Consider the following 27,927-nt stretch of genomic DNA (forward strand, 5'->3'; position numbering starts at 1 on the left):
CGGAAGTCGGGCGGAGCTTCAGCCCTGAGCGCGCCAGGGAGGCGGAAGTGGTGCTCTTGCAGGGCCCGGTGCTTCCTGTTTGGGGGCTGCAGGGCTTGTGTCCGGGTTTCGGGAAGGAGTGCGGCGGCCTGCGCCATCCCCGCATTGCTCCCTCAGATAGCCGGGATGTCTTCGATTCCTGCTGAGGAGAGCGACCAGCTGCTGATCCGACCCCTGTAAGGGAGCAGCGAGAGAGGAAGGGGAGCCCCGGGCTGGGTGAGGGGAGAGGAAGGGTCCCTGGAGCTGATGTGCTCCCCGGAGTCGCCCGCTCGGCCAGGCTCCATCCCCGGTGTCCCCCATTCAGCCATGCTCCATCCCCAGGGTCCCCGCTAGGCCAGGCTCCATCCCCAGGGACCCCCACTCAGCCAGGCTCCATCCCCAGGGTCCCCACTCATCTAGGCTCCATCCCCAGGGTCCTCGCTAGGCCAGGCTCCATCCCCGGGGTCCCCACTCATCCAGGCTCCATCCCCGGGGTGTCCGCTAGGCCAGGCTCCATCCTTGGGGTCCCCGCTAGGCCAGGCTCCATCCCCAGGGACCCCCACTCAGCCAGGCTCCATCCCCGGGGGTCTCCCATTCAGCCAGGCTCCATCCCCGGGGTCTCCGCTAGGCCAGGCTCCATCCCCGGGGTCTCCGCTAGGCCAGGCTCCATCCCCAGGGACCCCCACTCAGCCAGGCTCCATCCCCGGGGGTCCACCATTCAGCCAGGCTCCATCCCCGGGGTTTCCCACTCGGCCAGGCTCCATCCCCGGGGTCCCACATTCAGCCAGGCTCCATCCCCAGGGTCCCCGCTAGGCCAGGCTCCATCCCCGGGGTCTCCGCTAGGCCAGGCTCCATCCCCAGGGACCCCCACTCAGCCAAGCTCCATCCTTGGGGTCCCCGCTAGGCCAGGCTCCATTCCTTGGATTATCCTTCTGGGCCAGGCTCCATCCCCCTGAACCCGCCCTGGTTCTGGGGTTGGCAGGTGCCTACTAACTTGAGGGGTTTTGTATTTTTTTCTGTCTCCGAGGAGGATGTGTAGGAGTTGAAAGAAGTTCTTTAGTTTGCAGATGTTGAGATTTACTGCCTCAGGTGCTGCAGTCTCTTGAAACCTGCTGTGAATAGCTTGTGCTGTGAGAGACTGTGCTGCGTTGTGATGTGCTGTGCTGTGAGGGACTTGTGGAACGCTGTGGAGAAGGCGACATGTGAGCGGGACCCTAATGATAGAAAGGGCCCATCCTGCCAGTATCTGTGGGAAGAGCCCCTGGGGTGAGAGAACAGATGCAGCATGGCATGCAGCTCTTAGATGTCAGGGGCATTTAGTGCTCTCTGAGGTTGACGAGACCAGTCTGGGCCGTGGAGACTCTGCAGAAATTGGCATGTGGAAGACTGAGAAAGGGCCCAGGAGAGAAGCTGAGACACCAGCATTGAAGGGTGGGCCACTCCCTGGCTAGACACCTGAACTTGGGAAGGAAACCCAGAAAGTTCCGGATTGGAGCATGGAGGCAGAAAGGCCCAGAGGGTTGCTGGGGGGACCCTGCTCCCCATGTGGGAGACCCCCTGGAGTTCCTGCCCCTGGCTTTGGCCTGCCCTCCCTGGCAGTGGCGGCCATTGGAGAAGTGAACTAGCAGGTGGAAGAGCTCTCTAACTGCCTTTCAGATAAGGAACAAGTAGCTAGGTGATGAAGTGGCTGTTTGCACTGTCAAGAGGGACGGTTTCAGAAACCGAATTGTAGGGAGTGGAGTCCACGGAAGGCAAAGGGACATGGAGTGTGTGTTCCTTTAGAAGCTGACTGGGAAGGAGTGGAATTGGAGCTGAAGGAACCTGGAGTTTTGGGGAGGGAGAGTGCCTAGAATATTGCAGGTCATGTGGTAAAGGGGCTGGTGGGTGGCTGAGGGGATGAACTTGTCCAGTGAGCCATCCTTCTGAATCCAGGGAAGAAGAGGACAAGGGTTGGGAAAGAAGAAAATTGGAAAGCTGATGTGAAGCTGAGCTCAGGGCACGGGTGCCCCCAGCGAGCTGGTCACGTGGGCGGGTGGTGATTCGGTTGTGGTTACTGCAGCCAGCTCGGGCAGCTTGAGGGTGGACAGGTTTGGCCATCGATCTTCAAGGAGGCTGGAGTTCCTTGAGGCCAGGGTCCCCAAGGGCCACACTTGTCTCCTTGGCAAGGGGAGCAGGTTGTTGCAGGTTGAGTTTCTTGGGAGAGGAAAGGTGTCACAAGGGAGGGGTTCACAAAGCGAGTGCGTACACATGCCCAGTTGAAGCTGGAACCCTTGTCTGCTCCAAGAGTTTCCCAAGAAACTGACTGAAAAGGGACTGGAATTCACAAGGCAACTGCATGCTGGGCCCTGTGGAAGGTCGAGGGGTTCTGAAGGGCCTGCTTTATGCATCACTGCTGGTGGACACATAAGCCTCTCCTAGTTTGATCCTGACATTCAGAAGCCTGAGCTTAACCTTGGGCTTCCGGGGCTCGCAGCACCCTCTGACAGCTGCAGAAGGCCTGCCCTCCTGGGCTGCAGCACCCTTCATCTGTCCATGTCATTACCATTTGTAGAACTCCCCACTGGCAGAAATTTCAAGTGAGTCGTCATCATCAAAGGTGACAGTGTAAGTTGTTAAAAGGTTTAAATCTGTAGGGCTCCATCCAGACTGTTCTGAATTTGTTTTTATCTTTCTGTTTACAGGGGAGCTGGACAGGAAGTAGGAAGATCATGTATTATTCTGGAGTTCAAAGGAAGAAAAATCATGGTAATTACTATTTCTGTGCATTGAGTGGCTCTGTCTGTATGGTGTGTTAGGTCTTCGGCCGGCTGGTCACCTCCCAGAAGCATGTTAACAGTACTGTGTTAGTACCTTGCTGCAGAACAGAGCGAGGACGGCTGGCCCACGTGCTGAGTTCACAGAATCAGCTGGTCCGGGTCTGTCAGGGCAACCAACGGCAGGACTTGGAGTTCAGTAGATTCCTAGCAGGCTGGTGTCTCAGTAATTGGCTCTGTGTGGTCACGAATGCTGTGAAGCTCCAAATGGTCCTGGGCAGAGAACGGTTCCCATTCCTGCTGCAAAATGTTCATGTGGAAAACTAGTACACATGTCTGCTTGGTGATTTGAAAAGCATTGAATAAGCTGAGAGGATGTGTGGAGTTGCTGGGCTGATGGAACCGCAAGCCTGCAGTGGCCGTGGGGTGCTACTTGGAATGTCCACACTCCATATCGGATTACCTGGTTCAAGATCGGGCTCTGCTTCCTGGGCAGTGCCTGCTTACATGTGCCTGCCGGGGGGAACCCGGAGGCAGTGCTGGGTTACTGGCTCTGGCCTGCCTCAGCTCTGGCTGTTCAGGGGTTTAAGGAGTGAACCAGCAGTTGGGAGGCCTCTTTCTCTCTCTGCGTTTCAAATAAATAAAAATAAAGAAAAATTTGTTTGAAAGGATAAACTGCTTTTTTGTGCAAAATTTTGAAATCATATATACGAGATCTTCAAAAAATTCACAGAAAGTATTATTATGAAACAACTGTACATTGATTTTAAATTTTTTTACACCAAAATAAACTTACAATATAATTCCACTTTTTAAGAAAAGGTTGATGTGTTTATCTGAAAGGCAGAGTTCCAAAAGGAAGGATGAGAGATGAGAGAGAGCCTACATTTGCTGGTTTACTGCCCAGAAGGCCATGTTGGCTGGGGTCAGGCCAGGCTGAAGCCAAGAGCTTCATCCGGGTCCCCTGGATGGGTACAGGGACCCACACACCCGGGCCATCCCCTACTGTTTTCCCTGATGTATTAGCAGGGAACGAGATCAGAAGTAGAATAGCCAGGCTTGAACTAGTGCCCTGTGAGCTGTTGGCACTACAGGCAGTGGTTTAATATGTTGTGTCACAGTGCTAGCCCTTAGTTGCATTTCTCTGTAAACTTTGAAGTAGTCTCCTATTCTAAGGTTCTGAAATTATCAATCAGTCAGACCTGCTGAACTCTTGTCTTATCCCAGTCCGGAGGCTTTGCTCCAGCAAAAGCCCCAGGGCGCCACGACTCCAGCAGCCTGAGGCCTGGTAGGCTCACCTGCAGGGGCTGATGCAGCTGGGCGAGCCTGAGTACCAGGCAGTGCTGGCTGCTCTCACTTTAGGCCTTTTTTCTCTCCTTGGCCATGCTCGTCAGTTCCTCTAACTTCTTCCAGGGGTAAAGGAATGGGGTGTTAACACAAGTTAGCCCAGTCAGGGAAATCTCCAATTATTTTCTCCCAGTTCAGTCTTACAGTAAACCTATGGAAAATGCTTAACATGTAATAAATGCTCAAAAGAGTTCATCCATTCATAGGATGACTGCCAGCAGTAGCTGGAAACCAGGGTGTCATGCATCCTCTGAGCCTGTGCGTGAGCTGTGCGTTAACCTTCTGCCACGGGGGTTGTTAGTATTTATCACATAAGAATTGGAGCTGGGGAAGAATTAACTGCAGGCAGTGGTGTTTGTATTGTGTGGGCGACAGCTGGTGACAGTTATAACTGGTTTTCCGAGTGAGTGTTAATAAAGCATGTAGGAGATTGTGATTCTTTTCTCTCTTTGAGCTGGACTGTGGGATCCACCCCGGCCTGGAGGGAATGGACGCTCTTCCTTACATCGACTTAATCGACCCAGCTGAAATTGACCTCCTGTTAATCAGTCAGTAAGTGTTCCCCTTAGTAATGATGCATCACCCCATAGGGGCACCCACTCAGGGCCTGGTTGCCCCACTTCTGATTCAACTCCCTGCTGCTGTGTCTGAAACCAGGCAGACAGGTTGTTGCTGTCCCATCTGGGTGAGCACCAGGCTGGAGGGTTTGCTGTGAACAGCTTGTTTGTCTCACTGCACCTGTGTGCCCCGGAACTGGAAGGGGTTGCTATTGACTTGGGATGATCCTAGCCCCTGAGACCAAGAAAGCGCCTTGCAGGGTGTGCCCGGAGGCCCCTGTCCTACCGCCCTGTCTCCACAACTTCTGAAGATGGTTTCACCTTCATTCCTCTGCAGTGATCTTTGAAACTAGCTGTCATGCTTAGGTTTGGCAGTATTCTTCACTCAAATTGCTTACTGGTAGAATTTTTACTGCAAGTATGCATACATGGATTTCAGAATTTTTGGCACAAAAATGAACTTACCTTTAAAAAAATTATCCCTTAATTTATTTGAGAGGCAGACAAGCAGATCTTTTGCTGGCTGTTCACTCCCCAAATGCCGGCAGTGATGGCTCAGGTCGTTGAGGCCCTGCCAGCACATGAGAGACCTGGGTGGAGCTCTGGGCCAGTGCTGGCGTCTGTGAGCATGTGGGAAGTGAACTCGTGCACGCGTGGGAACTCTGCTTATGTCTCTGTCTCTCAAATAAAGGGAAAGTAGATACATAAGTTTTTAATTAAAAGGGTTTTCTCTTTTTTTGCCCCTTGGGAAATCCTTCTGCTGCCCTGGAGTTGTGTGTACTGTTCTTTAGCTTCCTGAACCTGTCAGGTGTAGCTGCTGGGCAGGTGTTGTGGTACATGAGCAATGGTCCGTGTCATTTGGAACTGTGGAGTGAGTGCTGGTCTTGTCATCTGGCACGCTGTAACGAGCACGCTCTCCTTGTGTCTTTTGAGCTTCCATCTGGATCACTGTGGAGCTTTGCCGTGGTTCCTGCAGAAGACAAGCTTTAAGGGCAGGACCTTCATGACGCATGCGACGAAAGCGATTTACAGATGGCTGCTGTCCGACTATGTGAAAGTTAGGTAAAGTGCTGCTGGGAGGGGATGCAGGCGTGTGGCTCATGATGCGATCTGTGGACATGGTGCACCCTGGATGCACAGGGAACTCGGCCACACTCCCCTGAATATCTGACACCTCCTTTCTCTAAGACGTCAGCAAAGGACTGTCCTCCATTCCTGGGACTGTCCTCCGTCCCTGGGACTGTCCTCCGTCCCTCAGACTGTCCTCCGTCCCTCAGACTGTCCTCCGTCCCTGGGACTGTCCTTTGTCCCTCAGACTGTCCTCCGTCCTGGGACTGTTCTCTGTCCCTGGGACTGTCCTCCGTCCCTCAGACTGTCCTCCGTCCCTCAGACTGTCCTCCGTCCCTGGGACTGTCCTTTGTCCCTCAGACTGTCCTCTGTCCCTGGGACTGTCCTCCGTCCCTCAGACTGTCCTCCGTCCCTGGGACTGTCCTTTGTCCCTCAGACTGTCCTCCGTCCCTCAGACTGTCCTCCGTCCCTGGGACTGTCCTCCGTCCCTCGGTGCTGATGTAGTTTGACAGCAGAGTGACCCCCCCTCCCTGCTCCCCCTCCCCATGCTACAGAGAAGAAAACTGCAAGGTTTGTCCCACCCTCCTTCCTCCGTGCTGACCCTTCCCACCCTAATTAGAGCTCCATATGGTTGTGCGTCCCTCTCAACTATTGTAAATAGATTTAAAAAGAAAAAACTTTGTTTCGAGTTAGAAGAGTTACAAGGCATGATAAAGATTTTTTTTAAGATGTTCTATAAATAGAATTTTGGAACTTGAGAATTTGAGACCAGATATCTTATTCAGTGGCATATATTGAATTCTTATTTGGATTATTTGATCAAAGAAAATTGACATTTTAAATTAAAATTTCCCTTAGGAAATTTATACCACTTGTAAGAGGAAGATGCATTCCCCTGTTGGGAGGTTTCCAGCATTTTCTTGATATCTACAACACAAATCATTAACCTCCCAGGATTTGTTGGTGTTTCTGTTCTGAAAGGTAGCTAAGATGCTATTTGTTATTTTCTTTATATGTAAGTCCCTAGAAGTGGAAAAGTTATCGTTAGTAATATCAACCATCATTTAACAACTCCATCCCGCGTGAATGAGACACGGCCCTCAGCCCCGTATAGCTACACTATGTAAACATTTCTATTATCACAGAGTGAAAAAATACACAAAATTCCTGAGACGCGCTGTATAGTAAGATTGGCAGACTTTAGAAAAAAGTAACGCAACTCTTTGTTGTCTTCTTTACCATTTAGTAACATATCAGCAGATGACATGCTGTACACTGAGACAGATTTGGAGGAAAGCATGGACAAAATTGAAACGATCAACTTTCACGAAGTTAAGGAAGTTGCAGGGATCAAGTTCTGGTGTTACCACGCGGGCCACGTCCTGGGAGCCGCCATGTTCATGATCGAGATTGCGGGAGTGAAGGTACTTAGCTCTGGCCCTGTTCTCCCTTGAGAGCTGTGTCACAGCTGTGTGCCACCATGTGGCAGAGGGGCCAACACTGGGACAGAAAATTCCTCCCTTCCTCATAACACTCTGCATCGAGTCAGAACTTACTAATGCCCTACACACCGCAGTGCACGCCCCTGCATTCACCTCCATCGACTGGACCAGCTGCTGGTGGAGAGTAGGGGGCGTGGCATGTGTGCAGATGGAGAATAGGGGGCGTGGCATGTGTGCAGATGTAGAATAGGGGCCTGGCATGTGTGCAGATAGAGAATAGGGGGCGTGGCATGTGTACAGATGGAGAATAGGGGGCGTGGCATGTGTGCAGATGGAGAATAGGGGGCGTGGCGAAAGTGCAGATGGAGAATAGGGGGCGTGGCATGTGTGCAGATGGAGAATAGGGGGCGTGGCATGTGTGCAGATATAGAATAGGGGCCTGGCATGTGTGCAGATAGAGAATAGGGGGCGTGGCATGTGTACAGATGGAGAATAGGGGGCGTGGCATGTGTGCAGATGGAGAATAGGGGGCGTGGTGAAAGTGCAGGTGGAGAATGGGGGCGTGGCGTGTGTGCAGATGGAGAATAGGGGGCGTGGCATGTGTACAGGACTTGTGTGGTTTCCCCTTTCATCCTCAGAAATACAGTCTGCCCCAGCATGTTAGGTAGTACACTTCATCTGAACATGATTTTACCTACACAGCAACATTTATTCCCGGGGAGGGTCCTGGAACCAGTCCCCAGATGCTGAGGGGGTGGCTCGTGAACAGCCATCTGTGTGTGTGAGCAGGCTGAGGTTCATGTTCACAGGGAAGCCCCCGACAGGATCTGTGCAGCCCTCCCTGAGTGAAAAGTGCAGCAGGACACTTGAACTGGTGCAGACCAGCCCTGGGGACGGCTAGTCACGTCACCAGGGGAGCTGGTCCGAGCTGCTCACTGATGCTTTGAAAAAGTCACACGCACCACACCACTCCACACCGCAGCACACCACTCTGCCCCTGTTGCTTTGTCAAGGCCGTTAGCACAGAGCTGACTCAGAACGGAACAACCTGGACTACAAACTGGTGCCCACACGGGATACTGGTGCCACGTGTGGCAGCTCTGCCTGCTGTGCTTCACACCAGCTCTGGCCTTTTCCTGTTCCCGTTTTCTAAGTGATTCTGGTGTGCAGTAATTTTTACATCTACTCACATGTCCGTGTTTGAACCTTGGCCGTGTTGTGCAGTCCATCACTGAACTGCGTCCTCTCTCCGTTTACTCAAGGGCACAGAAGTTAAGCAGGAGACTGCAAGAGTGCCGTGCTGAATTCTGGAATTGTCACGTGTGCTTCCTTTTTGTTGTGCTCCCAGGACCTGGGGGCGTTCCTTTCCCCTGTTGCACAAGTCCAGGAGCGCTCCTTGGGCTTGGTCATTCCTGGGTTATCTTGAGTTAGATGCAGTAAGTGGAGCCCTGGATGAGTTAGTGACTTGTACACAGTTGTAGGTTTCGCTGGTTGTAGGCTATTTCATTTAGCTTCATTCCTCATTTTCCTGCTGCCATGCTCACGAGCTGGTGAGGGCGCCCCAACTCTTCACTTTCTGGCTTTGTGTCTCCCACAGCTCTTATACACAGGCGACTTCTCCAGACAAGAAGACAGACACTTAATGGCAGCTGAAATTCCGAATATTAAACCAGATATTCTTATTATTGTAAGTAATAGTGTGTGGTAGTAGTCTACTAAAGGCAGAATTTTCTAGAGGAAAAAATTGTGAACTCATTTTTATTATATATTAGTGGATTTCAATATATGTGTTTTCTTGGGTTTTTGTTTTGTTCTGTTTTTTGTTTTTCACTGTAAAGAATGTTCTGAGGGAGTTTTCTTGGCAGTTGAGCTCTGTCTTTTTTTTTTTTTTTTTTTAAGGTTTATTTATTTTTATTGCAAAGTCAGATATACAGAGAGGAGGAGAGACAGGAAGATCTTCCATCTGATGATTCACTCCCCCAAGTGGCCACAATGGCCGGTGCTGCACCAATCTGAAGCCAGGAGCCAGGAACTTCTTTCCAGGTCTCCCACGTGGGTGCAGGGTCCCAAGGCTTTGGGCCGTCCTCAACTGCTTTCCCATGCCACAAGCAGGGAGCTGGATGGGAAGTGGAGCTGCCAGGATTAGAACCAGTGCCCATAAGGAATCCTGGTGCATTCAAGGTGAGGACTTTAGCCGCTAGGCCATGGCGCCGAGCCCGAGCTTTGTCTTCTGTGGAGCATGTTTAGTCTAACATCAGAAACAGGGTTGTCTCAGATTGTGGGTCTCCCTCCGTGTTTGTGGCAGTTGTAGGGCGTCATCCGAGGGTTACATGCTACCCCTGCTGCCTTTGCTCGTGTGACTGCCACCCCAGGGTTATCCCGGCTGCCTTTGCTCTAATGGCATTTTGCCCCTTGTCACATGCTTACTTTGTCACATTGTTTCTTGTTATGTCCTGTCTGGCTAGGTTTCACATCCCAGGGCAATGAGAGAGAACTGTGCATAGGGCCTTCTGTAGGGCGCATGCCCAGCTGTGTGAGGTCAGGGACTGGGCGTGATCTCTTGTGTCTAGTGTGCTTAGGCACACGGGATGTGTCTTGCTAGGGTGGAAAGAGCACCCTGTGGCTGGCCGCACGTGCAGCACCAGCATGCATTGGTGTCCTTAAGCCACACACTGTGGCGGGTTAGAGTGAACTTGGGAAGAGCAGGTGTTTCCGTGGGATCTGGCAGCACGGAGCAGTGTGTGTCCAGTGGTAAGTGCCCGTGGCCCGGTCACTGGCTGTCATCCGTGCTGTGCTGCGCTGAGGGCGAGGGTGAGCTTCCTGGGCTCGCTGTGTGGTTGGTCAGCGCTCTACACAGAGTGCGGCTCTAGGAGATGCTCTGGGGCAGAAGTGTAGGAAATAATACCTATTTCTGATTTTAAAGCTTTGACTTCTCTTCCTGGTGGGAAGCAAATGGCTAAAAGAATTTGTAAAAGACAGCAAAATTATGTTGAGAGAGGAAGAGTGATTTTGTGCTGTTGGACAGTGTTTGGACTCTGTCCGGATCCTGTCTGCTGGGGAGTTCTCACTGCCTCGTCTGATTCATTGTGGCTGTTGCTGATGCATACTCTTAGTAACATGTTGGAGTAGATGGCACGCTGCAAGAGAAGTGAGTGCTCTGTCTGCCTCAGCAGTCTCACCACTGTTTAACTCTGTAAATCCTTGGGCCTGGTTGACCTTGGAGTCACATTTCTCCCGTGTTCTGTAGGAGTCCACTTACGGGACCCACATCCACGAGAAACGTGAGGAGCGAGAAGCACGCTTCTGCAACACCGTGCACGACATCGTGAACAGAGGCGGCCGAGGGCTCATCCCTGTCTTTGCACTCGGAAGAGCGCAGGAGCTGCTCTTGATTCTAGGTGTGCCTGCCTTTTCATCTGGGAGCATGTCTGAATCTCACATCATCCTATCAAGATGATCATGGGGCCTTGGCTAAGTCACTCCACCTGTGTTAATTTCACTTTCTTGATGTTTTTTGTAAAGATGCCTTAGTTTTCTGAAAAGCCAGAATTCCAGAGAGAGAGATGCAGAGATCTTCTATGCAGTAGTTTACTGCCTAAATGGCCGCAACAGCCAGAGCTGGGCTGGGCTGGAGCCAGGAGCCAGGAGCTTCTGCAGGTCTCCCATGATGATAGCAGTTGGGCCATCTTTCATTGCTTTCCCTGGCATGTAAGCAAGAAGCTGGGCTGGTGTCAAGGCAAATGGAACTCACAGCAACACGTGGACAAGGAATGCTGGCCTCGCGAGCAGCAGCTTAGCCGGTGACCCAGAGCCTGCTGCCTCCACCCCTTGGTCTGTGATCACAGCTCTTTCCAAGGGTGGTATGAAGTAAATTTTGAATTTGTAAGTTTAATTCAATAAGGACCCAGCTAGTTAAATGCTTTAATTCATTTTTTCCTTGTCTGGATTTTGAAAACCTAATTACTTGAACTATTTATCCACCGTACCCAGTGTTTGTTTCTTATAAAATCGTTCTAGATGAATACTGGCAGAATCACCCAGAACTGCACGACATTCCCATATACTATGCGTCATCGTTGGCCAAGAAGTGCATGGCAGTGTACCAGACCTACGTGAACGCCATGAATGACAAGATCCGCAAACAGATCAACATCAACAACCCCTTTGTTTTCAAACACATTAGTAATCTCAAGGTAAGCACTTGTGGGAGAAGGAGGGACCAGGGTGAATGTGCTGTCCCATCAGGCCTTGGTGCGGCAGGGATGGTGATGGTGTGGTGAATCCTCCTTGCTTCCCTCTTTTCCGGCAGGTGGCATTTTTCTGCAGTAGATGAAACTCCCAGAGACTAGCCATCTTTATTTCTATGGACAATTGCAGCCTCCTCCCCCAGGTCTCTTCTCTGTTCTCGGAGCTTAAGGCTGCTAACTAGCTTGGATTTTTTGCTGTAGAAATAAAAGTTCTAATGAGACAAAGATACTTTGTATTACACATTAAATGCCCGTTCTCACACACACCTGATCATCTGTTTCTCAGATTTACCTTTCAGAGGCATTCAATAAGTCTGATTTTATTTAACTAAAAAAAGATAATTTTATTTGAATTAATGCCTCAATTATGATAACGACCAAAATAATTTAAGTTCTGAATGATCTTCTAGTTGTAGATAGGCTTTGTTTTTACGAGACAGGCGCTTTAACCAAGTAAGCCATAGAGCCACGTTAGGCTTTGTTTTTAAAACCTATGTTTTTTAGTCAGTTGCTTAAGATTTTATTAAGCTTTTTGTCTGGATTGCCAAGTTAAATTCATCCTTGAAAAACTGGATATAACAAAAGCCAGGACATTTTTGGAAATTATAATATTCTTCTAGCAACTTTGTGTGAATTTTTTTATAGTGCTTTAGGAATTACATAAAACACTATCAAAATGGGAAGGAGGGGAGAATGCCAAGTAGCTAGGCCAATGTTGTGGCATGTGGGTTTAGCCAACACTGGCGTATCATGTGCACACCAGTTTGAGTCCCAGCAGCTTCAGTTCTGACCCAGCTCCTGTCTAGCGTGCCTAAGCAAGCAGTGGAGGTGGTCAAATGCTTGTGGGAGACCCAGATGAAGTCCTGGCTCCCAGCTTCAGCTTAACCCAGTTCCAGCCATTGAGCCCATTGGGCAAGTGACCAGTGAGCAGACGGAAGATCTCTCTGCCTCTGTCTTGCAAGTAAATAAATGAATCCTTAAACAAACTTAGAATGACAGGCTGGGTGGAAATGCTCATGCAGTGTACTCAGCCTGCTGAGCCTGTGTCAGTTCTCTCCAAGTTCTGCCTTGGGTGGGTAGATCCCTTATGTGTCCCCACTGAGCTTGCCTGCAGTGGTCCTGTAGGTCCATGGGAAATCTGAACATCAGTGCTTTTTTGTTTTAAGATTTTGTTTATATTGAAAGTCAGAATTACAGCAGGGGGAGATCTTCCCTGTGCAGGTTCACTCCCCAGCTGGCTCTAATGGCCAGCGCTACGCCACCTGAAGCCAGGAATCAGGAGCTTCTTCTGGGACTCTGATGTGGATAGCAAGGGCCTAAATACCTGGACCATCCTCTACTGCTGCTCCCAGGCCTTTAGCAGGGAACTGGACAGGATGTGGAGCAGGTGGAACACAAACCAACATCTATATGGGATGCTGGCATTGCAGGCTGCAGCTTTACCCACTGTGCCAAAACAGCAGCCGCAACTTACTGCTTTTCATCACTTCTTTTCCTGTTACTCCAGCCAAACTGCTAGAAACTCGACAGTTGTGCTTCGTGTTTGCTTCTCTTGCCAGGCCCTGTCAAGTGGGACTGATCTTTTGGCTACTGTTGGTCATTCTTTAAGGAATGCTGTGACTCGTGGTAGTTGACGCGCTCTCCCCCTCCTCTGCCTCTCAGAGCATGGACCACTTCGACGACATTGGTCCCAGTGTGGTGATGGCGTCCCCAGGCATGATGCAGAGCGGCTTGTCCAGAGAGCTCTTTGAGAGCTGGTGCACTGATAAGAGAAACGGCGTCATCATAGCAGGGTACTGTGTGGAAGGAACGCTCGCCAAGGTTAGTTAGGTCCTGGGCTCTCGCTCTTCCCCGGCAGAGCTTGAGGAGGCATGAGCCTCGCGGGCTTTTCCACCACATTATTTTGTGAATTTTGATTTTTAAAATGAGGATGGAGTTAGGGCGCCAGAGTTGCACACAGCAAGAGCACCAGGGGGTTGGTGTGCCCATTAAAGTTTGAGAAATACTCTGTCAGTTTAACAGGGCTGAAGGCCCCTTGAGATGAACTCATGTGTAATGCCCTCGTCCAGTGAAGAAGAGCGTTCCCAGTGCAAACGAGTGATCTCGTGATTTGGGTTTTTTTCTTTCTTTGCATATGCATGACGAGATATCTTGGCATCACAGGAAGGTAGTTTAATCTTTTGGGACCTGTGTTCTCAGTGTGAGCCGTCACGCAGGCCGTGCGTGGAATTTCTCCTTACTGTGTGGTGGCAGAGCTCAAGCAGTCTCGAGTTTTCAGGATTCGGGTTTTCAGGTTTAGGACGTTCAGCATGGAACACATTGTGTTACAAAGCCTCCTGTTGGTGAGAAGCACTTGGTGTTGATTTTCGGGATATGGGCGCTGTAGGGAAGATGCCCGAAGCTTGCAGGCTGTGTCTGGATTTCCACTCACGTCCTCATCCTCTTAGCGTTTTCTCTGGTTTTAGGACGTGGTTTCCCTTCAGGATCGTTTTGATGACTGATTCTGGAAGTGCTGTAGGAGCAGTGTTGCCGTGTCGGAAACATGTGTGTGCTCCTCATGCTCACGTTGACGTGACCAGAGCACGCAGCTGGGGAGAGGGCTGCCTGTGCGCTCGTAAGGACGGCTTTCACTGGCAGCGCTCTTAAGAACGTTGGTTTTCAGTTAACCTGATTAGTTTCTTCACTAAACACTTGATTTGGAAAACTGAGCATTTGATGTTTACTAAACCAAAGTGTTCCAAATGGTTTTGTGCTGAAGGTCCTAAATTTAATCCAGGAGTTATAATGGCTGCATGAAAAAACAAATGCAAATGTGTCTGTTCTAATTGGATATTTGTTTGTTTTATTTTGTTATTTGTCTTTGTTTTCCACAGCATATCATGTCTGAACCTGAAGAAATCACCACCATGTCTGGACAGAAGTTACCGCTGAAAATGTCTGTTGATTACATTTCTTTCTCTGCTCACACAGATTACCAACAAACCAGCGAATTTATCCGTGCTTTGAAACCGCCTCATGTGGTTAGTCTCTGAATTTGACTTGTGACATTGTAGGGAGAAGAGCATACCGTGAAGCAGGCGCCCTGGCTTAGTAGGTCAGCGCCTCTGAGCTGGGGTGGTCAGTCAGTGCCTCTGGGCTGGGGTGGTCGGTTCTGCCCCTCCAGTCTGGGGTGGTCGGTTCTGCCCCTCCAGGCTGGGGTGGTCAGTTCTGCCCTCACCTTCAGGTCTGGCGAGCAGCTCCCCTTGCCCAGTGCAGGCTGTGCACGCTCCCTGCTGCCCCGTGGAGTATGGCTCCTGGTTTAGAACAGCTCTGACCCTTGGACGAATCTCTGACTGCTCTGGGCCCGGCTATGACCCTGCTGTGACTAGGACTGACTGCCCAGCAGGAGGTGCTGCGGACACTGCAGGAGAGGCTCACACAGCATGGATAGGCAGTGCCAGGGTCATCTGTGGAGGTGGAAATGATAAGTCATGCCAGGTGAAAATCTAAAACTTAAATGGGAAATTTATAACTTCTTGTTAGTACAGCCTGTGTTTAACTAAAGGAATACTTAAAAAACGTGGCTCTGTAGTCAGCTGAATGAATTACCTTCTCTGGGAGTTTCACATCATGTGGAGAAAGTGGAATTCTGTTATATTTATTTGTTGTTTTGTGAATATCTTTGTTCACGTATATATGGCATGGCATTTGCAGTTTGGACAATTTCAAGTGTAAAGTCCTGTCCGCATCACCCCCAACAGAAGCTCAGCACTGCTCATCTGGAACTTGGGTGCCATTTTCTTCTCCCCCAGCCCTGCTTACCATCTAAACTACCTGCTGGCTCCCGCAGTTGGCTAATTCTAGGTGTCTCCCGGGAGAGGGTGCCCCGCTGTCAGGGCTGGTCTGTGGTCGTGCCCTCCCGGCATCACGTCCCCACGGTGCTGCTGGCCCTTGGTGAGTGCACGCTGCTGGAAGTGACCACCCTCTGAGTGTCGGAGCTGAGCAGGAGGCATTTGCTGGCAGCATAGGCTATTTGCAGGTGTTTTCTCGTGTCTGTGGTTTTCTGGTCCCTGCCCCCCGCTCCAAGGATGATTTTCCACGGAGGGGGATCCATGCTGCTCTGTGTGCGATAGCAGCACCTCATTCTCAGCTGTGTTTCGTGTCACTGGACCTGATGCCTTCCTGCAGTGCGATCGAGTTAGATGAGCAGCATTGGCAGTAGTCACTGGTACTAGGAGGCGTTTACCTCATGCCTACCGTCTGCCAGCATCGTGCCAGTGTTACGTGAATCGGCTTGCTTCGTATTCCCTACCAGCAGGACCTTTGTACATGAGAAAACTGACATGTTAGCTAATTTTGTCAGAATTGCACAGCTGTCCCACTAACGTGTCTGGGTAGGCAGCAGAAGATAGCCCAAGTACTTGGTGCCCTGCACCCACGGGGTAGACCAGGTCAGAGTTCCTGGGCGGGGCCTGGCCCAGAGTGGCTGTTGTTGCTATTTGTAGTGAACCCAGCAGATGGGAGATCTTTGCGGCTTTTTCTTTCTCTGTTGCTTTTACTTTCAAATAGACAGGTAAGTAGGTAGATCTTTTCAAACCAGTAAGAAGATGACTTAGCTGGGAGGCAACAGGGCCAGGAGTGAAGCCTGAGCCTGGGGAGTGACCGTGGGTGCCACTGGCCAGGCAGGAGACCATCCACAGAATCCAGACGCAGGGAAACGTGCTGTAACAGCAGGCAGGAGACCTGTCGCTGTCACGGGGACTGGAACAACTCTGGTTCTGAAATAACATGTTTGCTGGTTCTCATTAAAGAAGAAAATAGAAGGCTTTGTTTGTTTGTTTGTTTAAGATTTATTTATTTATTGGAAAGTTAGATACACAGAGAGGAGAGACAGAGAGGAAGATTTCCCTCCAATGATTCACTCCCCAAGCAAGCGCAACGGCTGATGCTATGCCGATCCGAAGCCAGGATCCAGGAACTTCTTCCGGGGTCTCCCACATGGGTGCAGGGTCCCAAGGCTTTGGGCTGTTCTCGACTGCTCTCCCAGGCCAGAGGCATGGAGCTGGATGGGAAGTGGAGCTGCCGGTATTAGAACCGGCGCCCACATGGGATCCCGGCGCGTTCAAGGAGAGGACTTTAGCTACTAGGCCATGGCGCCGGGCCCCAAGGCTTTGTTTTTCACCCACAAAAAGCTTCTGTTGAAAATCTTAACAAGCTGAAGAAAGCTAAAAGTGCCTTTTGAGATAGTACAAGTAGCAGCTTGTTTATGTGAGCATCATGTGCCCCGGAAGCAACCCCAGAGGCCACCTGCTCTGGTGACCATCGAAACAGGAAAGATGCCGGTGGTGTTAGTGGCAGAGACTGGAGAAACAAACGTATTTTCGTCGCTTCAGGTGTGCCCGTCTCATGTGTTCAATGTGGATAAAGGCCATTATTAATGTAGGTAAAGAATGCTCCCCCACTCTTAAACTTTCTTGTAGATTTTGGTCCACGGTGAGCAGAATGAAATGGCCAGGTTGAAGGCAGCGCTGATCCGAGAGTACGAGGACAACGAGGAGGTGCACATCGAGGTGCACAACCCTCGGAACACGGAGGCCGTGACCCTGAACTTCAGAGGAGAAAAGCTTGCTAAGGTAGGCAGCTGGGAAAGGGCACTGCGCGAGAAAGCAGCTGCTGCATCTGTTTCCACCAAGGGAATTTCCGCTTTGGGCTTCGTTGGGTTTCTCTGGTTCCTTTCTTCACATGGGAAGTTTCCAGATAGATGAGTTCCGGCGCAGTTGAATTGGGGGGCTCTGTAGTCCACGGCCCTGTGCTTTCCCACCTGCTTCTGAGCGTGAGCTCGTGCTCATGCCTGCTTTCTGCTGCACTGGTACAGCACTGGGTTCTTTCTCTTCGTACGAATCTGGAGATCGGCCCCTGTCGGTAAGCAGTCTCGGTGCGGATGTCTTAGGAAACGTTAAAAGTGTCTTGTTGAGAGTTGACCGCAGACAGGCGTGTTGCAGCAGGTTAAGCTCTGCTGCTTGACACTGGCTCCCAGATCTAGAGCCGCCTCCGATCCAGCTCCCTGCTGCTGTGCCCTGGGAGGCTGCAGACAGTGACCCAGTTCCTGGGCCCCTGCCACCTCCATGCAGATGAGGATGGAGTTTACCCCTAGTTTGGTTTGCCGCAGCCCCAGCAGGCTCTGAGGGACTGAGTCGGTCCTGAGATCTCTCTCTCTCCCTCTCTCTCTCTCTCCATCTGCCTCTGCTGCCTGTCCCCAGTCGCTGCTTCGTGTCAATGAAACAAAATAGACTTAAAAGAACTAATTTTAGTGATAAAATATAATGCTTTCTGATTTTAACATTGAGATAGTTAAGAAAACCCTACTCAAGATTTTAGAGGGATGCTATTAGTCAAAAACTTTTTTAAGGCTACTTGTGAGGGATTTAAGATTGATTGATTGATTGATTGATTGGAAAGTCAGATATACAGACAGGAAGATCTAACGTCTGTTGATTAACTCCCCAAGTGGCTACAACAACTGGAGCGTTGCCAATCCGGATCCAGGAGCTTCTTCCGGGTCTCCCACACAGGTGCAGGGTCCCAAGGCTTTGGGCCGTCCTCCACTGCTTTCCCAGACCACAAGCAAGGAGCTGGATGGGAAGCAGGGCCACCACGATTAGAACCAGCACCCACATGGGATCCCAGCGTGTGCAAGGAGAGGACCTTAATTGCTAGGCTACCCCACTGGGCCCACAGTTTATTTTCTTGAAAAACAAGAACAAAAACAGATGAGCAAACTCAGGAATATTGGTGCTTCCTGCAGAGTCTCACTGCTCACAGGATACTGCACGGCCCCATTCAAGGATTTTTTTTTCTTGCTCCTGTAAAGGAGCGTGTTCCTTTGAGAGTGAGAACTGTTTTCCCAAACTGCTGGTGGAGCGTGGGGAAGCTGTGCAGGAAGTGATGGAGAGGAGCCCAGTGTGCGGCCTTGCTTTGTTAATGTCATCAGCTCCGGCTTTTACTCAAGCACAGCCTCCAGGAAGCCGGCTCCCTTTCCCCAAGTCGCTCATTGAAGGAGAAACTGTTAGGAACTCATGGGACATGGAGCTGTTGCCATTGAGAGCTGTGGCGGCAGTGTGCCACTGGCTGCCGGCTTGTGCGCCCTCTTGGTTGCAGGTGAGCCAAGGGCCGTGCCCTGTGTCTGTCTCTTGCTCCTTCCCCTGTGCTGGAGACGAGTTCTCTTCCACAACAGTGGTCTGCGATTGGGCCAGTGTTGTTTTGTTCTAAATGGGCGTCGCCTTCTGACAGGAGCATCTCCCTCGCCCCGTGGATGCCGCATCCCTGCGTTGCTTTGTCCTGCTGCTCATGGCGTACCCAGTTTGGGACCCAGCTTGCAGAAGCGTGTGCTTTTCATGGCCACTTCCTGCCTGCCCCCACTGCCTCCTAGGCTGATTGGAACTAAACCAAGGCTGGCCGTCCATGCCAGGGCTCTCTTTGATGACATCACTGGGTTACTGCCCCGGTCATAGAGGTGCAAAACCCCAGATGTTGCTGCTGTAAGTCAGACATTGTTCTCACAGTGCAGATGTCAAACATTAGGTGCCTAAATACTAAGTGCATTTTACAAGAATCTGTTCTCTTCAAAATCTTTGTTGTTTTTTTTTTTAACAGGTCATGGGCTTTTTGGCAGACAAGAAGCCAGAACAGGGCCAGCGGGTCTCAGGAATACTCGTTAAGAGAAACTTTAATTATCACATCCTGTCTCCTTGTGACCTGTCCAGTAAGTATATTGCTGGTGTCGGCTACGACTCGGCCCTAGCACTGCAGGGAAGTCTCTGACAACTTTCTTGACCTCGTCGCCAAGTTTCGAGTAACAGCCAAGTAATAAAATAGGAGCAGGTGAAGGTTGGTCATGAACGAGATGTAGTTCCTTCTGCCCTGGACTCCGAGAGCCCGCAGTGTGCCTGGGACTGCGCTGTTACAAAGGGGAGAGCGTGCCCATTGACTGAGCTCATGGCCGCTTGCGGGGTTTTATTTCAATTTGTGACTTAGGCGTTTTGTTCTCGGGACGTGTAGTCTTGCCCTCTGGGCCTATCTGTCCTTCATGCTCCAGAAGAATAATCCTAAGCACAGAGCAAAACCTTCCTCCATTTAAAAGGGGAAAATGTTAACATAAAGCCTACTTTTTTTTATTGTGTTGGAATTTTCTTTCATCATTCCAATAATTAACACCAACTGTGTGTGGCCGAAGTGTGTCATGAATGTAACCGTAGGAAAAGCGGTGCACCAGGCTACGCTGGTGGGGTGTCAACTGCTCCTTGTCCCCGTGAGTTCAATGTCTACATGTCAAGACATCAGTAGCAATTACTTTCCTAATAAATACACTAATCAAGTCAATACTGAGTGGCTGTACTTGCCGTAAGTGCTTCCTGAAGGACAGAAATAGCCATCTTGGTGTCTGTGTCACCAGCTCCTGGCTGTCTGGCCATCGCACATTAGGTCCACCCTGTCCCTCCATCATGGTGGCAGATGCGCTTTGAGCTCAGTGCTGGAGCACTGACATCTCACCTCAGTCCCATGAAGGAGCTAATCGTGGCATAGCTGGGTGACATGGAAACCCACACAAGGATGCGGGCAGCCTTGCCTAGAGTTGAGGAAAATTTGGAGATTGGTTGGCACCTGTGCTGGGTGCTGAAGGAGTTGCCAACCAGAGAAGAGGCAGGTGACAGCTGGTGCACTGCCCCCAAGGCCGCCAAGCACCTGCTGTGTTCAGGCCAGTGGGGTCTTCCTGCGGCTGGAGGGGTGGGCCTGGGGGGTCAGTGAAAAGCCTGGTGCCCTTGCGACACCCCTGCTTGCTTGCTCTGCCTGTGTGTCTCGGCCCTGACCCCGTGCGTGTCTGCAGGCTGTGAATTGGGGGACAGTGCTGTGCCCTGACCCCGTGCGTGTCCTTGTCTTGGGGGACAGTGTTGTGCCCTGAGCCCGTGCGTGTCCTTGTCTTGGGGGACAGTATTGTTTGTTCAGGTGTGCTGGTTTTCTTCTCAGATTACACCGACTTGGCCATGAGCACTGTGAAACAGACCCAAGCTATTCCCTACACTGGCCCCTTTAATTTGCTCTATTACCAACTACAGAAATTGACAGGTATGCTTATCGAAAGTCATGTACTTTTCAGTGAGGTAATTTTGTATCTAGAAAATGATGTCGTTTAATTCTGCTAATTGTCTCAATCACAGCATTTTACTTCTACTTTACTCTTTGTTGTTGTTACTGTCATGTAATCACTTAGGCAAAAATTTTGAAAATGTAAAAATTTTTTTCCAAAGATTTGTTTTTCTTTAAAAGGTAGGCAGAGTTACAGTGAGAGAAGGAGAAACAGAGAGAAAGGTCTTCCATCTGCTGGTTCACTCCCCAGATGGCCACAGTGGCTGGACTGGCCTGGAGCCAGCAGCCAGGAGCTTCATCCGGGTCTCTGCGTGGGTACAGAGTCCCCAGCATCGGGGCCATCTCCTGCTGCTGGAGTGGAAGTAGAGCAGCTGGTACCAACCTGTGCCCGTATGAGATGCCAGAGTTGCAGCCATAGGCTTAGCCTGTATGCCACAGTGCCAACCCCTGAAAATGTAAACTTGTAGAAGACCTCTATATGTCTAATCCTCAATCCACTTAAAATTCTAAGTCATTACACCTCTATTTCAACTGTTTTTTTTGGGGGGGTGGTTATTGATTACATTGCATTATGTGACACAGTTTTATATGCTCTGGGATTCCTCCCTCCCCTCCCCATAACCCGCCCCCGCCCCCATGGTGGATTCTTGTTGCATTACTACAATTCAAATTCGGTTGAGATTCTTTCCTTGCTAGCATCTACGAAGGATAGAGTCCAGCATCTTATTTTCCAGAAAAGTTCAACAGTTTCTTGGGGAGACCATCTCTGGTCTGAAGGTAGAGCCGAGAGAGTATCATCCCAATCAATTAAAAACCCCGACATTACATCAGTAACAATTTATAACATAATGGAATTAGTTGACATGGTATTGTGTAACCAGCATGTTAGAGAGAGAGAGAGAGAAAAAAAAAGTGCAAGTTCTGAACCACATCCTAAGGCTTCTACATTGACATTACAATTATTAGTTTATATACAACTGGGTTCAATACACCTTAAAATGGCTATAGATTACTATTCAGCTGTGTCATGTCTATTTTAATTTTAGTATTTAGCAGTTTATAGCGTTGAAGCATGATTTTGCAGAACCTGGCTGTTTTTCGGGTAGTCTAACTCTATAACTGTAACAAGACATATGTCAACAGTTTAGGTGAACGATTTTAGGAGGGGTGTGCAGAGAAATCTTCAAAACCCTAGTGAGGAGTAACTAATCTTTGTGTCCTAAAATTTCATGGTTTTTTTCCTTTGTTCTTCCCCGGTTTCATGAGGATTTCTGGGTGTGACAGGCTTCAGAAGAGCTCGTGACCCCCAGCAGGGGCAGTGAGACAGCACGTCCTGTTTCCATATTACCCCTAAATGCGAAAGTGTAGGCTTTGATAAGGTCAGGACACACGCCATCACTGAGCTCGCTCCCTTCCACATAATAAAGCAGGCAGAAAGGAGAAAAAAAAATTACGAGTGATTTGAAAGTTAGATCTTCATCCCGCTGCTTCACTGCCCTAAGAGCCTCAGTGTCCAGGGCCAGGCCAGGCAGGAGCCAGAAGCCCCACACTCCCGCTGGGTTCGCATCAGGAAGTACTGGGCCAGCTTCGACCGCCTCTGCAGGTGCGTGGCAGGAAGGTGGCTGAAAGTGGAGCAGCCGGACTGGAATTAGTGCCCTGATGATGGAGAAAACAATGGACACTGCTCAGATCAGAAATGTCTCACCTTTGACAGTAGAATAATTTTTTTTTAAAGATTTTTTTTTTTTAATTACAAAGTCAGATATACAGAGAGGAGGAAAGACATGAAGATCTTCCATCCAATGATTCACTCCCCAAGTGACCGCAGTGGCAAGTGCTATGCCAATCCAAAGTCAGGATCCGGGAACTTCCTTCCGGGTCTCCCATGCGGGTACAGGGTCCCGAGGCTTTGGGCCGTCCTTGACTGCTTTCCCAGGCCACAAGCAGGGAGCTGGAAGGGAAGTGGAGCTGCCGGGATTAGAACCGGCACCTGTATGGGATCCCAGCGTGTTTAAGGTGAGGACTTTAGCCACTAGGCCACAGTGCCGGGCCCAACAGTAGAATAATTAAACTTAGACCAGCATGGTAGCATAGTAGGCTAAGCCTCCACCTCCGATGGCAGGATCCCAAGTAGGTGCCAGTTCATGTGCTCTCTACTCCTTGTCTGATCCAGGATCCCTGCTTGTAGCTTGGGACAATAGTGGGAGACCTGGAAGAAACTGGTTTTGGATTCGTCCAGGTCCAGATGTGGCAGGCATTTGGGGAGTGAACCAATGAATGCTTCTCTTTCTGTAACCCTGCCTTTCAGATAAAATAAACTAAATCTTTTTTGTTTTTGAAAATGCTAGTAAGAAGGCAGAAGGTTGAAGTGACTGGGTGGCAGTCTCCTGTTGTTGAGGTCCTAGCCAAAGGGCGGCACTGGAGTGAGAGGACTCAGCCAAACGCCTGTGTCCCGCATCCGACTCCTGCCAGCTCCTGACCCAGCAGCCTGCACGCGTCTGCCCGCAGCCCACGGGGTCCCGGTGCTTGAGGCCTGCCCCCGGGGGGGACAGGTGGAGATCCAGCCCTGCCTGGTGGTGTTTGGGGAGCGAGGCAGCAGATGAAAGACCTCTCTGCCTTTCAGATGAATGCAGTTTCTAAGGGAGAGGCTCTTCTCTACATAGATGTTGGACTAGCTCGTGTGTGTTGAGGTCTTTCGGGGCTCTAAGCAAGTCACCGACTTTGTTGTTTAAAGTTGTTACAAGATGAACTGCCGGCTCTGTGCAGCAGCCTTACTTCAGCTGTTTATAAGCAAACAAATGCAGCTCTGGAATGTGTTGGATTATACATATCTGTCATTGCTTTTTTTTTTTCCTTTAGGTGATGTAGAAGAAATAGAAATTCAAGAAAAACCTGCTCTGAAAGTGTTCAAAAATATTACTGTAATACAGGAACCAGGCATGGTGGTATTAGAAGTAAGATAAGATCACTCACCTACACGAGGAAGAAACAAAATTTTCCAAGATTTCATTTGCAATCATAAAGGAAATTAGTTTCTTCCCAATAGGAAAAAACAGTATTTGGAAAATATGGATATGTGCGGGGATTTTTTATCTGTAAAACTAAATATAATATAGCTGGGCACTCTCTGCAGAGCCCTCACAGCTGAGACTTGATATTTTAGATATCAGTTTGGCTTGCTGTTTTACGCACGCAGCAGGAGCCCCGTGAGGCTCGCGGCTGGGCGTGTGCTGCCCGGGAGAGCCGCAGTTGTGGCCACGGGTCTTGGACCTCTCGGTACGGCTCCCTCGTGGGGATCGGGGCCCTGGCTAGGGATCCCAGCACCCACGTATGATGCAACTCACACCAGAGCCTCCGGGCCTTTGGCTGTGAGAATCTGGAGCTAACACAAAGGACCAAAGGACAAGCCCGGGGCTTTTCAGGCGCAGCCTGTGTGTGGCTCTTGGCCTGCAGGGGCAGGGAGCAGTGGCCCAGAGCCAGGCCCGAGGGAGCCGCCGGGTGCTGCAGCTCTGGGTGGGCGGGGAGCGAGTGTGGCGCGTGCCACTGTGCACACGTGCTCCCCCTGATGTTGCCTTTTGCTTTCCAGTGGCTGGCCAACCCTTCCAACGACATGTATGCAGACACAGTAACGACAGTCATACTGGAAGTCCAGTCAAATCCAAAAATCAGGAAAGGTACCGAACTGCTTCACTGTTGCCAGTCCCCGAAGGCAGCCAGAGTCCTGGGAGACTGACATGGCGACGCTCCTGTACCCCGTATGCTGCCAGGCATCACTGCCAGGGTGTCACTTCTTGTCCTGGCTCTCCCTTTATACAGTCCAGGGCTCAGTGCGGTGAACGCTCTGGTACAATCCCTTTGCTGACAGTCCTGCCCAGAGCAGCTGCTGAGACCGAGCCAGTGTGTCGGGAAGATGGGGCACGGCAGAGGAAGGCGAGGGAAACATGCTGTGTTCTTCGCAGCTCTGCTGTATCTGCAGCGCCTCAGCATCATCTGCTTGCTCTCCTAATGCTTTCCTAAGATGAAGTCTCTTATATGGCTAACTGATGATATGTTTGGATAGCCTTCTAGAAAAATCGCAATTCTGTGCAGCACTGGCAGTTGGGGGCCAGTTGGCTGCTGTGTGGCCGGCTGTGTCATGTGGTGGACATGCTCTGTGCCACCCCAGGTGCCGCATGTCCTGGAGCTGGCTCGGCGGGAGACCAGCAAGGCTGGCCTGGGTGGCCACATGTGTGCTGTGAGGGAGGACCACACATGGCCCCATCCCAGGGCCGCCTCTCCGCTGTTCTGGCCCCCGTTCTCCAGCCCAACCTGTGGGCGCGCAGGCCCGCAGGTGTTCGTCTCGGGCCGGTGAGCCTGGAGTGTATGTGTCTCCCCAGCAGCCCGCTGGGCGTTAGTGCAGTTCTCTGGGTACTCCGCCGAGCCCTGCAGTGTTACCAGGAGAAAGATCTGCAGGGAGGGAGGCAGGGAAACAGGAGACTGCCCCAGAAGAAGGGAGTGCCCTGGGGGCGGGAGCTGGCAGCCTTGGAGCTGAGTGACAGAAGTCTGAATCATTGGCACGGCTCCTTCCGAAGATGGGAAGCACTGAGGGCCCGGGACAGTCCTGTGTCCTGAGGAAGCTGGCTGTGTTTACATGTTACGGAGCCGTGTGCCTTTATCCTTCCCAAAGCTGACATTTCAGCCCCTTCGGGGAGGGTCAGCAGCTGAGGCAGGGCTCGGCTCAGGAGTAGGACGGGGGACCCAAACCAGCTTTGATAGAGAGGGCCACTCTGAGCAGCCAAGGCTTGACCCCGAGCAGCTGTCCCAGTCCGTGACTGAGTCACGCACTCCTGCCGCTCACAGTGCACAGTTCAGCAGTGTGAATGTCTTCTGAGAACTTTAAACCCTCATGTCATTCCAGGAAGAAATTTCAGGGCAACTGCTCTTCCAGGCAGTCCCTGCCCCACCTCAGGCCATCACTGCCCTACTTTGTGCCTCAGTGAATTTGCCTACTCTGAGCAAATCTTTTTAAAGATTTACTTATTTTTATTACAAAGTCAGATATATACACAGAGGAGGAGAGAGAGAGAGAGGAAGATCTTCCATCCAATGATTCATTCCCCAAGTGACCACAACGGCCGGTGCTATGCTGATCCGGAGCCAGGAGCCAGGAACTTCTCCAGGTCTCCCACACGGGTGCAGGGTCCCAAGGCTTTGGGCCATCCTCGACTGCCTTTCCAGGCCACAAGCAGGGAGCTGGATGGAAGTGGAGCTGCTGGGATTAGAACTGGTGCCCATATGGGATCCTGGCACATTCAAGGCGAGGACTTTAGCCGCTAGGCCACAGCACCAGGCCCTTACTCTGAGCAAATTTTATATATAATGCGACCTTCTGAGCTCAGTGTATCCATGCCTGTCCATGTCTCGGCATGAATGAGCTCCTTGCCACCTGCCCTTCCCGTGGGGGCGTTTCAGTTCTCATTCCCGAGCTCATGGACACTGGGCCTCCCCTTCAGCTCAGGAGGACCGCGGCCCTGGGTCCTCGGAAGGCAGTCTGTGGACATCTGCTCTCCTCTCCTTGGCTCTGTAGCTAGGAGCAGTGTTTCTGGATCCAGAGTTAAGTCTCACACTTTGAGGAACTGCTAGCCAGCGAACTCGGCAGTTTGGTGACAGGCTGGGAGGTGTTTGGGGAGGTGTTTGACACACAAGATGCCTCGTGTGTCTGCCCCGGCAGGTCAATTCTGCGGGGTGCGGGGGCCTTAGTCATGTCCCAGTGTTCATTTTGGTAGAATAAGCAGTTGTGTTCCCTGCAGTGGATTGCTGACTTGGCAGTTTTTCACGCAGAACTGAAGCCGCGGGGCTTTGCAGGATGTACCCGCCAGGCGTCTGGGGTTTGAAGGTTGCTCACCTCTGTTCACAAATGGGAGAATGTTTGGAAATAAAAATAGTCTTAAATGCCTTCTGTGGCTTTTTAATAAGAATAGGAGAGAAACAAAGAAAAATATCCACTTGCCGTAGCATGCTGATCCAGACATGCCAGTCCCGGGAAGCACGACGCCCGCCATCGCTCTCCGAGCTGTCAGCCACTGCCTTCTGACTCTCTGCTTGGGAGTTACTGTAGATGGGAATTTGGAAATTGAACTTTTTGTCATAAACTGAACTCTTGTTTTCTTTTCCCTAGGTGCAGTGCAGAAGGTCCCTAAAAAATTGGAAATGCACGTTTACAGCAAGAGGCTGGAGATCATGCTGCAGTGAGTCCTGCGCTTGGTGTGCGCCTGCGCGGCAGGCGGGCGGCTCCGCGGGCTCAGCCCCAAGGGGTCGGTGCTCTGCTGCAGGGCCTGGTGTGCACCTGGGCGGCAGGCGGTGGGCACAGCGGGCTCCGCCCCAAGGGGTCGGTGCTCTGCTGCAGGGCCTGGTGTGTGCCTGGGCGGCAGGCGGACGGCTCCGCGGGCTCCGCCCCAAGGGGTCAGTGGGCTCTGCCTCTGCAGGGCCTAGTGTGCGCCTGGGCGGCAGGCGGGCGGACTCAGTGGGCTCAGCCCCAAGGGGTTGGTGGGCTCTGCTGCTGCATTGAGTCCTGCGCTTGGTGTGCACCTGGGCGGCTCCGCGGGCTCCGCCCCAAGGGGTCGGTGCTCAGCTGCAGGGCCTGGTGTCTGCCTTGGGCAGCGGGCGCAGCAGGCTCATCCTCCATGGGGCCTGGTATGCGCCTGGGTGGTGGGCACAGCGGGCTCAGTGGGCTCAGCTGCCGAGGGGCCTGGAGTCTGGCTTGGGGCTGGTGGGCTCCGCTGCTTCAGGGCCTGGTTTTCCTGCCGGGCAGGGAACAGTCTGATTTGCTCCCTCTCAGTTCTGTGCTCCAGCTAGTTCCAAGTGTGTGGCCTGTGTGGTCAGTCATTTGCGGCCAACCTGTAGAGCACTCGGGATGCCCTTGAGACCCTGGGCCTCTGCCATGTAGGAGACCCAGAGGGGGTGCCTGGGTCCTGCCTTCAGCCTGACCAGTTCCCCGGGTTGTGAGGTCATTTGGAGAGGGAACCAGCAGGTGGTCACTCTTCAGATAACAAGTAGAAAGAGCAGTGTCATCAAGGCGCAGCGGTCAGAGCTAGCCAGGTGCCATGCACATTTTAGCATGGCTTCACATATTTCTGCAGCTGTGACTTCATGAAGAACAGCTTCCAGTCAGGCCGTCCTCAGGCAGGAATTCTGCAGCGGGGACTCCTCTGAGTGCATCACACCAAGAAAGGAGTTTTTGCAGTTTCAGCACCTCAGCACAATGCCTTACGTAGTCCGTCCAGTACTGATGAGTAAGATGACTGCGGAAAGGGAGGCGCCATGAGAGAATAAAATGTTCTGCATGTTCGGAAGGTTTTAATGTTGGCCTCTCTGCCTTCCCTTCCTCTACTCC

The 27,927-nt window shown here is 51.2% G+C and overlaps 1 protein-coding gene across 3 annotated transcripts in view; it reads left to right on the top strand.

Annotated features, from left to right (window-relative positions):
* The first annotated feature begins 48 nt into the window (after positions 1 to 48).
* The window catches only part of CPSF3 (cleavage and polyadenylation specific factor 3), a 30,936-nt gene continuing 3,057 nt past the window's right edge, over positions 49 to 27,927 (top strand). The window contains exons 1-16 of one of the 3 annotated variants that reach the window (XM_040992806.1): positions 49 to 215; positions 2,700 to 2,763; positions 4,573 to 4,670; positions 5,609 to 5,737; positions 6,990 to 7,167; positions 8,783 to 8,872; positions 10,433 to 10,583; positions 11,203 to 11,378; positions 13,095 to 13,253; positions 14,306 to 14,452; positions 16,892 to 17,044; positions 19,065 to 19,173; positions 20,436 to 20,534; positions 23,415 to 23,509; positions 24,142 to 24,229; positions 26,713 to 26,782. In XM_040992806.1, the coding sequence (XP_040848740.1) occupies positions 166 to 215; positions 2,700 to 2,763; positions 4,573 to 4,670; positions 5,609 to 5,737; positions 6,990 to 7,167; positions 8,783 to 8,872; positions 10,433 to 10,583; positions 11,203 to 11,378; positions 13,095 to 13,253; positions 14,306 to 14,452; positions 16,892 to 17,044; positions 19,065 to 19,173; positions 20,436 to 20,534; positions 23,415 to 23,509; positions 24,142 to 24,229; positions 26,713 to 26,782 (1,856 nt within the window). In that variant the 5' untranslated portion in view covers positions 49 to 165. Of the gene's footprint in view, positions 216 to 2,699; positions 2,764 to 4,572; positions 4,671 to 5,608; positions 5,738 to 6,989; positions 7,168 to 8,782; positions 8,873 to 10,432; positions 10,584 to 11,202; positions 11,379 to 13,094; positions 13,254 to 14,305; positions 14,453 to 16,891; positions 17,045 to 18,425; positions 18,440 to 19,064; positions 19,586 to 20,435; positions 20,535 to 23,414; positions 23,510 to 24,141; positions 24,230 to 26,712; positions 26,783 to 27,927 lie in introns of those variants that run through there. The other 2 variants (XM_040992807.1, XM_040992808.1) reach the window with 2 other exon arrangements.

The sequence above is a fragment of the Ochotona curzoniae genome, unplaced genomic scaffold, assembly GCF_017591425.1.
Source record: "Ochotona curzoniae isolate NIBS_2020 unplaced genomic scaffold, NIBS_Ocur_1.0 contig_883, whole genome shotgun sequence".
NCBI lineage: Eukaryota > Metazoa > Chordata > Mammalia > Lagomorpha > Ochotonidae > Ochotona > Ochotona curzoniae.